At 40.9% G+C, this 13,242-nt stretch overlaps 1 protein-coding gene across 2 annotated transcripts in view; it reads left to right on the plus strand.

Annotated features, from left to right (window-relative positions):
- Nucleotides 1-8,083: 8,083 nt before the first annotated feature.
- Nucleotides 8,084-13,242, plus strand: part of LOC112267039 (clustered mitochondria protein homolog) — a 29,085-nt gene continuing 23,926 nt past the window's right edge. For both annotated transcript variants that reach the window (XM_024445044.2, XM_024445045.2), the window contains exon 1: nt 8,084-8,426. In XM_024445044.2, coding sequence (XP_024300812.1) covers nt 8,303-8,426 — 124 coding nt within the window. In that variant the 5' untranslated portion in view covers nt 8,084-8,302. The remainder of the gene's footprint in view (nt 8,427-13,242) is intronic.

A 13,242-nucleotide genomic window follows, 5' to 3' on the forward strand; every position in this document is an offset into this window, starting at 1 on the left:
AATCCGCAACATTATTTCATACCAGTGGGTGTCACCATTACCTCATCGAGTCCGACTCATGTCCGCTACATGGGCATTTTAATAAGTATTTGGTTTTAATCTTGTTTGATATTTTTGGTCTTTTCAAGCAATAAAAAAGGCACCACTTCATACGTTCCCTCTGGCATACAACATAATGTATGCCGTGAGACACTCTGAAGGCGCCTCCTCTCAAGACCCGGAGGTGTGCTGTGTCACATGGTCCCTTGCTGAGCGCCCCCCAACCTCCGTCTCTACCGCACTACTGTGTTAGCTTACTGTAGAGCATAGAGCTGTACATGTTATTTGAATAAAAGTTAGGTTTGACTAAAGTTTGTCTATCGTGTGTTATATTTTTGAATGCGTTACCCTGGATTATACAGTTTGATGACGAACACCAGCTCTGAAATCTAGATACATAAACTCAGCAAAAAAAGAAACGTCCCTTTTTCAGGACCCTGTCTTTCAAAGATAATTCGTAAAAATCCAAATAACTTCACAGATCTTCATTGTAAAGGTTTTAAACACCGTTTCCCATGCTTGTTCAATAAACCATAAACAATTAATGAACATGCACCTGTGGAACGGTCATTAAGACACTAACAGCTTACAGACGTAGGCAATTAAGGTCACAGTTATGAAAACTTAGGACATTAAAGAGGCCTTTCTACTGACTCTGAGAAAAAATAAATTAAAAAAATGCTCAGGGTCCCTGCTCATCTGCGTGAACGTGCCTTAGGCATGCTGCAAGGAGGCATGAGGACTGCAGATGTGGCCAGGGCAATAAATTGCAATGTCCGTACTGTGAGACGCCTAGACAGGAACAAGGGATCAATTTGGAGGTGGAGGGTCCATCATGGTCTGGGGCAGTGTGTCACAGCATCATCGGACTGAGCTTGTTGTCATTGCAGGCAATCTCAACGCTGTGTATTACAGGGAAGACATCCTCCTCCCTCATGTGGTACCCTTCCTGCAGGCTCATCCTAACATGACCCTCCAGCATGACAATGCCACCAACCATACTGATCGTTCTGTGCGTGATTTCCTGCAAGACAGGAATGTCAGTGTTCTGCCATGGCCAGCGAAGAGCCTGGATCTCAATCCCATTGAGCACGTCTGGGACCTATTGGATCAGAGGGTGAGGGCTAGGGCCATTCCCCCCCAGAAATGTCAGAGAACTTGCAGGTGCCTTGGTGGAAGAATGGGGTAACATCTCACAGCAAGAACTGGCAAATCTGGTGCAGTCCATGAGGAGGAAATGCACTGCAGTACTTAATGCTTTTTGATTTTGACCCCCACTTTGTTCAGGGACACATTATTGCATTTCTGTTAGTCACATGTCTGTGGAACTTGTTCAGTTTGTTTCAGTTGTTGAAACATGTGTAGATATTTGTTTGAACAAGTTTTCTGAAAGTAAACGCTGTTGACAGTGACAGGACATGTATTTCTTTGCTGAGTTTACATATACATACTTAAAATATACACATCCCTTGACTTTTTCCAAATTTTCCTGTGTTCCTGCCTGCATTAAAATTGATTAAATTGGGGCCTCCTAATGCACTGCATTGCAGTGGTAGAGGCGTCACTACAGACCCGGGTTTGATCCTGGGCTGTATCACAACCGGCCGTCCCATAGTGCGGCGCACAATTGGTCCAGCGTTGTCCGGGTTAGGGGAGGGTTTGGCCGGGCGTTCTAGCAACTAATTCTGATGGGCCGGTAGCCTGCAGGCTGACCTCTGTCATCAGTTGAACGGTGTTTCCTCCGACACATTGGTGCTTCCAGGTTAAGCGGGCCGGTGTTAAGTGCGATTTGGCGGGTCATGTTTTGGAGGACGCATGACTCAACCTTTGCTTCCCGAGCCCGTTGGAGGGTTGCAGCGATGAGACAAGATCAAAAAAGGTAAAAAATGTGTTTTATTAAATTGAGATGGTGTGTGATACCCCATAATGTCAAAGTGGAATTATGTTTCAAATAAATGTTTACAAATTCATCAGAAATGAAAAGCTGAAATGACTTGAGTCCATAAGTATTCAACCCCTTTGTTATGGCAAGCCTAAATAGGTTCAGGATTAAAAACATGCTTAACAAGTCACATAATATGTTGCATGGACTCACTCCAATAATAGTGTTTAACATTATTTTTGAATGACGGACTCATCTCTGTACCCCACACATACAATTATCTGTAAGATCCCTCAGTCGAGCAGTGAATTTCAAACACAGATTCAACCATAATGATCAGGGAGATTTTCCAATGCCTCACAAAGAAGGACACCTATTGGTAGATGGGTGTAGATAAAAAAGCACATTGACATTGAATATCAAAAACATGCTTTGCAAACAACAGATGTAGACTAACAGTGAAATGCTTCATTACGGGCCCTTCCCAACAATACAAAATACAAAAATATATACACTACCGTTCAAAAGTTTGGGGTCACTTAGAAATGTTCTTATTATCCATGAAAACATACATGAAATGAGTTGCAAAATGAATAGGAAATATAGTCAAGACGATGACAAGGTTATAAATAATGATTTTTAATTGAAATAATAACTGTGTCCTTTGTCCTTCTAGTTGTTATTTCGTTGAGGTAATCTGAAGAGATTTCACCCCATGCTTCCTGAAGCACCTCCCACAAGTTGGATTGGCTTGATGGGCACTTCTTACATACCCTACGGTCAAGCTGTTCCCACAACAGCTCAATATGGTTGAGACCCGGTGACTGTGCTGGCCACTCCATTATAGACAGAATACCAGCTGACTGCTTCTTCCTTAAATAGTTATTGCATAGTTTGGAGCTGTGCTTTGGGTCATTGTCCTGTTCTATGAGGAAATTTGCTCCAATTAAGCACCGTCCACAGGGTATGGCATGGCGTTGCAAAATGGAGTGATAGCCTTCCTTCTTCAAGATCTCTTTTACCCTGTACAAATCTCCCACTTTACCACCACCAAAGCACCCCCAGACCTCCACATTGCCTTCACCATGCTTGACAGATGATGTCAAGCACTCCTCCAGCATCTTTTCATTTTTTCTGTATCTCACAAATTTTCTTTGTGATTTTCTTTGTGACACCTCAAACTTAGATTCGTCTCTTCATAACACTTTTTTCCAATATTTAGAGGCTGAGCCCAGTGAGAGGGAGAGACCTTACTGTGAGCACCTGCACCCGGGTGAGGTAGAGCAGTGCCAGCGGTGGCAAACTCACCCACACTGCGGCTGGATGAGAGGAACGTGAACGCTGGCAGCCAAAACAGGATGGGGGCGGGGGGTGAGTACCAGAGAAACAGGGTGAAAAAAATAAGAGAAAGAAATATAAACCAAAAAGGGGGGAAAAGTGTGAAAGTCACCCAAAAGCAAAAGCAAAATCATAACAGAGCGAATGGAGTCAGTGTGAAAGCAGAAGCAAGGCAGTGTGGTGGTCAGTGTGAATGAGAGAAGGAGGAGCCTTTGAGAGAAAGGGGTGCATCTCCATAGTCTAAAGTGGTTTCCTCTCCTTGTCTCCTCTGCACAGATCTGAAAACATATAGGATAGGTGAAAGATCAGTGTGGATGATGGAATGGAGACAAGGAGAGGACGCCACTGTAGAGTGCTGCGATGCACCCAGAGAGCAGTGCTTTCCCATCCACCACTGTGTAGAAGTCACGAAGTCATCTGCAGACAACGTCCAGCAGAGGGCGGTGTGGTACATTCAAAACTAATTCCCTTGGGGGAAACTAGCCATTGAGTGAGTGTGTGTTCCTTGAGCAACCAGCTTGCAAATACAGTTCCAATATTTCTCTGTCCAGTGTCTGTGTTCTTCTGCCCATCTTATTATTTTATTTTTATTGGCCAGTCTGAGATATGGCTTTTTCTTTGCAACTCTACCTAGAAGGCCAGCATCCCGGAGTCAACAGGCGTCTGTTTCTCAAACTAGACACTCTAATGTACTTGTCCTCTTCCTCAGTTGTGCACCGGGGCCTCCCACTCCTCTTTCTATTCTGGTTAGAGCCAGTTTGCTCTTTTCTGTGAAGGGAGCAGTACCCAGCGTTGTACGAGATCTTCAGTTTCTTGGCATTTTTTCGCATGGAATAGCCTTCATTTCTCAGAACAAGAATAGACTGACGAGTTTCAGAAGAAAGTTCTTCGTTTCTGGCCATTTTGAGCCTGTAATCGAATCCACAAATGCTGATGCTCCAGATACTCAACTAGTCTAAAGAAGGACAGTTTTATTGCTTCTTTAATCTGGACAACAGTTGTCAGCTGTGCTAACATGATTGCAAAAGGGTTTTCTAATGATCAATTTGCCTTTTAAAATGATAAACTTTGATTGGCTAATATTGGAACACAGGAATGATGGTTGCTGATAATGTGCCTCTGTACGCCTATGTAGATATTCCATAAAAATCAGCCGTTTCCAGCTACAATAGTCATTTACAACATTAACAATGTCTACACTGTATTTCTGATCAATTTGATGTGATTTTAATGGACAAAAATATGTGCTTTTCTTTCAAAAACAAGGAAATTTTTAAGTGACCCCAAACTTTTGAACAGTGTACATTTAGAATAATAATAGAAGAAGAAAATAGTAACACGAGGAGAAAATACACAATGAGCAATGATAGCTTGGCTAAATACATGGGATACCAGTACTGAGTCGATGTGCAGGGATACAAGGAAATGTAGGTACATATGTACATATAGGTAGGGGTAAAATGACTAGGCAACAGGATAGATAATTCACAGTAGCAGCAGCATATGTGGCGAATGTGTAAGTGTGTGTGATGAATGTGTGCCTGTGTGTTATGTGTGAATGAGTGTGTGTTGGAGTGTCAGTGTAAGTACAGTACCAGTCAAAAGTTTGGACACACCTACTCATTCAAGGGTTTTTCTTTATTTTTACTATTTTCTACATTGTAGAATATTAGAGAAGAAATCAAAACTATGAAATAACACATTAAATCATCTAGTAACCAAAAAAGGGTTAAACAAATCAAAATATATTTTAGATTCTTCAAAGTAGCCACCCTTGATGACAGCTTTGCACACTCTTGGCATTCTCTCAACCAGCTCCATGAGCTAGTCACCTGGAATGCATTTAAATTAAAAGGTGTGCCTTGTTAAAAGTTAATTTGTGGAATATCCTTATCCTCTTTCCTTCTTAATGAGTTTGAATGTGTGGGTAGAATCCAGTGTGTGTACATAGATTCAAAATGAGTTAGTACAAAAAGGGTAAATGCAGATAGTCCGGGTAGCTATTTTGTTAACTATTTAGCAGTCTTATGGCTTGGGGGTAGAAGCTGTTCAGGAGCCTTTTGGTCCCAGACGCTCCGGTACCGCTTGCCATGCGGTAGCAGAGAGAACCGTCTATGACTTGGGTGGCTGGAGTCTTTGAGAATTTTTAGGGCCTTCCCTATGACCCATCCTTGTATAGAGGTCCTGGATAGCAGGGAGTTCGGCCCCAGTGATGTTCAGGTCCGTAGGCACTACTCTCTGTGTTCAAGCAGTTGTCATGCCAAGCGGTGATGCAGCCAGTCAAGATGCTCTCAATGGTGCAGCTGTAGAACTTTTCTGAGGATCTGAGGGCCCATGCCAAATCTTTTCAGAGGGGGAAGAGGCTTTGTCGTGCCCTCTTTACGAATGTGTTGGGGTGTTTGGACCATGATAGGTCCATATTGATGTGGACACAGAGGAACTTGAAGCTCTCGACCAGCTCCATTACAACCCGTCAATGTTAATGGGAAGTGTTCGGCCTTCCGTTTGATGTTGTTCCCGATAAGCTCCTTTGTCTTTCCCATATTGAGGGAAGAGGTTGTTGTCCTGGCACCACAATGACAGGTCTCTGACCTCCTCCTTTTGAGCATGGTGAAGTTATTAATTACACTTTGTATGGTGTATCAATACACCCAGTCACTACAAATATACAAGTGTTCTTCCTAACTCAGTTGCTAGAGAGGAAGGAAACCACTCAGGGATTTCACCATGAGGCCAATGGGGATTTTAAAACAGTTACAAAGTTACATGGTTGTGATAAGAGAAAACTGAAGATGGATCAACAACATTGTACTTGCTCCACAAAACTAGCATAAATTACAGAGTGAAAAAAAGGAAGCCTGTACAGAATAAAAAATATTCCAAAACATGCATTGTGTTTGCAATAAGGCACTAAAGTAATACTGCAAAGAAATTTGGCAAAGAAATTATCATTTTGTCCAGATTACAAAGCTTTATGTTTGGGGCAAATCCAACACAACACATCACTCAGTACCACTCTTCATATTTCAAGCATGGTGGTGGCTGCATCACGTTATGTACATGCTTTTTAAAAATAAAAACAAACAATAGCGCTAAGCACAAGCTAAATCCTGGGTTAAAACTTGGTTAATTCTGCTTTCCAACAGACACTGGGTGGCAAATTCACCTTTCAGCAAGACAAATATACACTGGAGTTGCTTATCAAGACGACATTGAATGTTCCTGAGTCGCCTAGATAGTTTTTACTTAAATCGGCATGAAAATCTTTGGCAACACTTGAAAATGGCTGTCTACCAATGATCAACAACTAACTTGGCAGAGCTTGAAGAATGTTTTTAATAATAATGGGCGAATATTGTACAATCCAGGTGTGCAAAGCTCTTAGAGACTTACCCAGCTGTAATTGCTGCTAAAGGTGATTCTAGCATGTATTGACTCAGGGGGTTGAATACTTCTAATAGACACTCATATATCGAATAAAGATATATGAGTGTTTTATTTCTGGTCCCATGTTTCATGAGCTGAAATAAAAGATCACAGAAAGGAATATTTCTGTCTCTAATAAAGGCCTTTTGTGGGGAAAAACTCATTCTGATTGGCTGGGCTCCCCAGTGGCTTCGCCCCTGCCCAGTCATGTGAAATCGGGCCTAATGATTAGGTCCTATTGAAGTTATTTCAATTGACTGATTTCCTTATATGAACTGTAAACTCAGCAAAATCTTTGAAATTGTTGCATGTTGCGTTTATATTTGTGTTCAGTATACATACATACATGTTTATATTGAACCAATAAGGCCAAGGTGGTGTGGTATATGGCCAGTATATACCAAGGCTAAGGGCTGTACTTACGCAATGCGGAGTGCCTGGACACAGCCCTTAGCCGTGGTATATTGGCCATATATCACAAACCCGAGGTGCTTTATTGCTATTTTAAACTGGTTACCAACGTAATTAGAGCAGTAAAAATGTTTGTCAAACCCATGGTATACGGTCTGATATACCATGGCTGTCAGCCAATCAGCATTCATGGCTCGAACCACCCAATTTATAAACATCAACAACAACATCATCGGAAGTGTAGGCCAATATGGGTAAAGGTCAACCTATTCAGTCCTATATCCCTGGTTCATCAGCTTTGATATTGAGTGCAGTAGTTTTTCACACCCCTATAGCCATAATAACCAAAGAATGATGTTATATAAAAATTCTACATTTCGTAATACCAGTATGCCATATGGGCACAAATTACATGTCCAAAATAAATTCCAAGTTATAATTTTGTGATCCTAGATACAACTGTTCATAAAAAAAAGTTAAAGAAGTTATTTGGCACACTGCGCTTCCCGTAGCCAGACGTTTTGGACAAATATTTTTTATAATTATACCAAGATAGACCACAGAACAAGAAAGGAGGTGGGCAGAGCCAAGCATTCTAGTATACATCTGCATATTTCCGTTAGGGAACAACTACTCTGTGTGTGCGTGTGCAATAACTCAATTTACCTTTGCACTCCTTCTAAAAAGTATTTGTTTACACATTTTGCAAAGGATACATTTCACAAAACATAGTCCATACTGTTCATAGCATATTCTAGTTTTGGGAACAGAAAACTGTATTGAGATCCAATGTATAATTGATGAGAAATATTTGCTAAATGTGGGCCAAAATCCATCTCTTTACATCTTCTCCCACTGCCCACCAGTAGGCTTCCTCTCACTACCATATTTGGTAGTGAGTAAAAACGCAAACCGGATGCTTCACATTTATACATCCAGTGAAATATCTGTCTCATTCTTCTATCTGTGTTTTGGGGGGGAAGAACGCAAAGAGGTCAGGGGGAGGGGGAGGAGGAGGAGAAACCACGTGTGATTGCCATGTTCAGCGTTGACTGTCCTTCTTCTGTAGACTTGTTTTTGTAAGATCGTACCCTCTGCATGTAGCTGGCTAGCCCGTTAGCTAAATAAGGAGCATTTAACAGATTCACATAGCAATTTTGAACAACGGATTTTTGTTGCCACCTTTGACTAACTAGCTGCCAAATAATGGTGAGCAAGACTGATGACATCCCGGCGTCAGTACCCAACTGTAATGTTAACACCGTTGATCTTGTAGAAGAGACGCCAGACCGCAAAGAGACTACCAAGGCAACACACAGGGACCCTTGTGGTAAGCAACTAGCTAACGTTACGTATTTATCAAGTTTGATAGGCTATCCTGCGAAATGTTAAAGCGGTATCGGAATGCTGGGTAACTAACGTTAACTAGCCTAGCAGCGGCATCGGTTGTAAGTTATGAAAGTGTGCAAGTAATGTTAGCAAGCTAACTGCACAGATGCAGAGTTCATTCAAAGTAACTTAGTCATCTCATCTGTCACTGAGTTGATTAGTCTGCTAACTAGCTGGAAATGCAGCAATGGGCCTCAGCATTCAAAACAGTTTTCTATAACCAAGATGAGTCAATTCTCAATTAAACGATGACAGCTAGCTACACCAGCCATTTTTAGGCTTGTTTGAGCTGTTGAACTAGCTACCGTTAGTAGTTGTGTTGGCTAAACTAACGTTAGCATGTCGCTAAGTGGTTAGCTCTGGCTATATCACGAGGGTTTGGCTAACAATCAAATAACTTAAGTATTTAGATAATGAGAACATTGTTGACAGGTGAGCTGTTCGGCTACCAAGTTAGCTCATTAGCTGTATGTCAAACAAAGACACAACCGTTGTTGTGTGGCTGACTTGATGTAGCTAGTTAAAGTTAGCTAGCTTAGAAATAGTTAACTAGCCAGGCTTGGCTAGCTAGTAGCAACGCAGCCAGCGGCAATGCTGGCTTGTTGTAGAAAAATGGTTGATATAAATGTGATTCTAGAAATAGTCGTAAATGTATCCAGTATCTTAACAGTGTCGTGCGAGCACATGGGACCACAGCTGTTATGTACCTGCCTGAAAGAACGAATGGACTGAAGGTCACCTTCAGTGGAACTGCACATTAAGAGAACAGAGAGGTTCTAATCGATGTGAAGTAATTTCACACGCCGTTTTCTATTAATAGAAACGTATTTGTTTGACATTGTCCATCAAATGCATGCTATTGTTGTGACCTGGTAATATCGAAGTGACCAGATCACCAATGTCTCCGTTAGTTGGCGTGATACCTCTCCGGCCTCCCTCCCGTTCAGAACCAGAGGTTGGCTGTTCCTCGACCGGGAAGCGGAAGCTGGCCCTTTGAGAATAGTAATGGTGCATGCACCGTGAGAGAAGGTTGTACTTGAGACATTCTGAGTCATATAGTTGGTAAGTGTCGTTTAAACAAACCGATAATCATTGTTCGCCACCCGATCGCATCATTTAAAGTATTGAATGGTCGAGACCAGAGGTCGACCGATTATGATTTTTCAACGCCTATACCGATTATTGGAGGACCAAAAAAATGCAGATACATGTATTTGTAATAATGACAATTACAACAATACTGAATGAACACTTATTTTAACTTAATACATCAATAAAATCAATTTAGCCTCAAATAAATAATGAAACATGTATTTGTAATAATGACAATTACAACAATACTGAATTAACACTTATTTTAACTTAATACATCAATAAAATCAATTTAGCCTCAAATAAATAATGAAACATGTATTTGTAATAATGACAATTACAACAATACTGAATGAACACTTATTTTAACTTAATATAATACATAAATAAAATCAATTTAGCCTCAAATAAATAATGAAACATGTTCAATTTGGTTTAAATATGGCAAAAACAAAGTGTTGGAGAAGAAAGTAAAAGTGCAATATTTGCCATGTAAGAAAGCTAACGTTTAAGTTCCTTGCTCAGAACATGAGAACATATGAAAGCTGGTGGTTCCTTTTAACATGAGTCTTCAATATTCCCAGGTAAGAAGTTTTAGGTTGTAGTTATTATCGGACTATTTCTCTCTATACCATTTGTATTTCATTAACCTTTGACTATTGGACGTTCTTATAGGCACTTTAGTATTGCCAGTATAACAGTATAGCTTCTGTCCCTCTCCTCGCTCCTCCCTGGGCTCGAACCAGGAACACAACGACAACAGCCTCCCTCGAAGGAGCGTTACCCATGCAGAGCAAGGGGAACAACTACTCCAAGTCTCAGAGCGAGTGACGTTTGAAACGCTATTAGCGCGTGCCCCGCTAACTAGCTAGCCATTTCACATCGGTTACGCGAGCCTAATCTCAGGAGTTGATAGACTTGAAGTCATAAACAGCGCAATGCTTGACACACAACGAAGAGCTGCTGGCAAAACGCACGAAAGTGCTGTTTGAATGAATGCTTACGAGCCTGCTGCTGCCTACCACTGCTCAGACTGCTCTATCAAATCATAGACTTAGTTATAATATAACACACAGAAATATGAGCCTTCGGTCATTAATATGGTCGAATCCGGAAACTATCATCTCGAAAACAAGACGTTTATTCTTTCAGTGAAATACAGAACCATTCCGTATTTTATCTAAGGGGTGGCATCCATTAGTCTAAATATTCCTGTTATATTGCACAACCTTCAATGTTATGTCATAATTACGTACAATTCTGGCAAATTAGGTGGCCCAAACTGTTGCATATACCCTGACTCTGCTTGCAATGAACGCAAGAGAAGTGACACAATTTCACCTGGTTAATATTGCCTGCTAACCTGGATTTCTTTTAGCTAAATATGCAGGTTTAAAAAATATATACTTCTGTGTATTGATTTTGACAAAGGCATTGATGTTCATGGTTAGGTACACATTGGAGCAACGATACTATAATAATATCATCAACCATGTGTAGTTAACTAGTGATTATGATTGACTGATTGTTTTTTTTATAGGATAAGTTTAATGCTAGCTAGCAACTTACCTTACCTCTACTGCAGTGCAATGAGAGGCAGGTGGTTGAGAGGCAGTGCAATGAGAGGCAGTGCAATGAGAGGCAGTGCAATGAGAGGCAGTGCAATGAGAGGCAGTGCAATGAGAGGCAGTGCAATGAGAGGCAGTGCAATGAGAGGCAGGTGGTTGAGAGGCAGTGCAATGAGAGGCAGGTGGTTGAGAGGCAGTGCAATGAGAGGCAGTGCAAATAGAGCGTTGGACTAGTTTTAATTTTTTTTTTATTGAACCTTTTATTTAACCAGGCAAGTAAGTTAAGAACAAATTCTTATTTTCAATGACGGCCTAGGAACAGTGGGTTAACTGCCTGTTCAGGGGCAGAATGACAGAATTGTACCTTGTCAGCTTGGGGGTTTGAACTTGCAACATTCCAGTTACTAGTCCAACGCTCTAACCACTAGGCTACCCTGCCGCCCCCAACTGTAAGGTTGCAAGTTTGAATCCCACGAGCTGACAAGGTGAAAATCTGTTGTTCTGCCCCTGAACGAGGCAGTTAACCCACCCTTCCTAGGCTGTCATTGAAAATAAGAATGTGTTCTTCACTGACTTGCCTACTTAAATAAAGGTGTTAAAAATACCTATTTTCGATTGTTATGAAAACTTGAAATCGGCCCTAATTAATCGGCCATTCAGATTCATTGGTCGACCTCTAGTCGAGACAGTCACATGACGTACTACTGGTATAGGTTTGGTGAATGTATGGCCACTGTTGAAATTACACAACCTTATGCAGCTTTCATGACAATGCCACAGCTTTCAGTGTCACATTTGACAGGACCTTGAGTTGCATGCATAGACGCCTGTGTTGGCACGACTATAACTTTACACACACTATAGTTAGTTCAGTTGTCAAACTTAGATAGGTCTCATTATTGTCACAATTATTGAGCGACCACTGTACTTGCGTCAGTAGAGATTTTCATTGATAGTAGGGACTCATTTTGTCACAGCCAATGACTGACATGTGTATTAACATAATTTGTATCAGAATACAAGTCTTTATTCCAGGTATTTGTAGGTATGTTATGTTTAATCAATAATTTGCATTTGTTAATGCAGATAATTATTTTGAGACATAAACAACACTTATGTACCAATCAGTATTTGTTGGATGATGAAGCATCTTTTTAATTGGCTAGCCTACACCTAGACTAGAGCCTTGTATGTGCAGCACATCTGCTATCATGCTTTCTTCAAGTGAATATAAGTTCATATTGATGGACAAAGTGTTTGTTCATCATAGAGCTTTTGTCTGTTGGCAACGTTTGTCAGCTATTGACAAGACTCATTCACAACTCCATAGGTAAGAAATTATCATTACCAACAACATCATCATTTACCCCTAAACCACTTTCCTATTCTTATCAACACTTCAAGATACTATCACCTCCTTGATCAGCTTTCTAATGCAACTCACCTCTCATTTAATAGAAGCCTGCTGGACTGGATAAATGCCTTAGGCCTAATTTAGAGCCTGTTGGCTAACTACCAAGACACTGAGCTGTGTATCCTGCAGTACTTACAGTATTGTGACAGACAGCACATGGCAGACTGATGGGGGTTGAGGGGGTATGTTAGTGATTGTAACCAAAGAGGCTTAAATGCTCCTCAAGTGTCAAGAGGTGATCTTTATAGTCTTCATGTCACTGTCCAGACTCTCCACACCCTCCCTTCTAGCCCCATGTCATCTCTTGTAAAGTTCTACTAACCTCAGGCCTTCGTAATCACAACACAGAGAGGTATACTACAAAGCAGGATCAAATGAGTTAGCCAGCTAACTTTGATAAGCAACCCAAAATGACTGATTTGCTTGTTCATGAAAAAAAATATTTTTTGGACCATGCCCATTTCAAGATCTTTCTCAAAAATATAAAGTTATATCAGAATATTTAGGAAGGTTAGCTGGCTAAATCTTTGATCCTGCTTTGTAGTACACCCCTCAGGTCTGAGGTCATATATAACAACCCATTCTAAAACACATCAACATGCTTCAGACAGAGGAGCCATTTGACTGGTTATGAGAACTCCCTGCAAAGATGTATGAATGACTCTTCAGGAAAGCTTTCACTC

This window comes from Oncorhynchus tshawytscha, linkage group LG14 (genome assembly GCF_018296145.1).
Source record: "Oncorhynchus tshawytscha isolate Ot180627B linkage group LG14, Otsh_v2.0, whole genome shotgun sequence".
Lineage (NCBI taxonomy): Eukaryota > Metazoa > Chordata > Actinopteri > Salmoniformes > Salmonidae > Oncorhynchus > Oncorhynchus tshawytscha.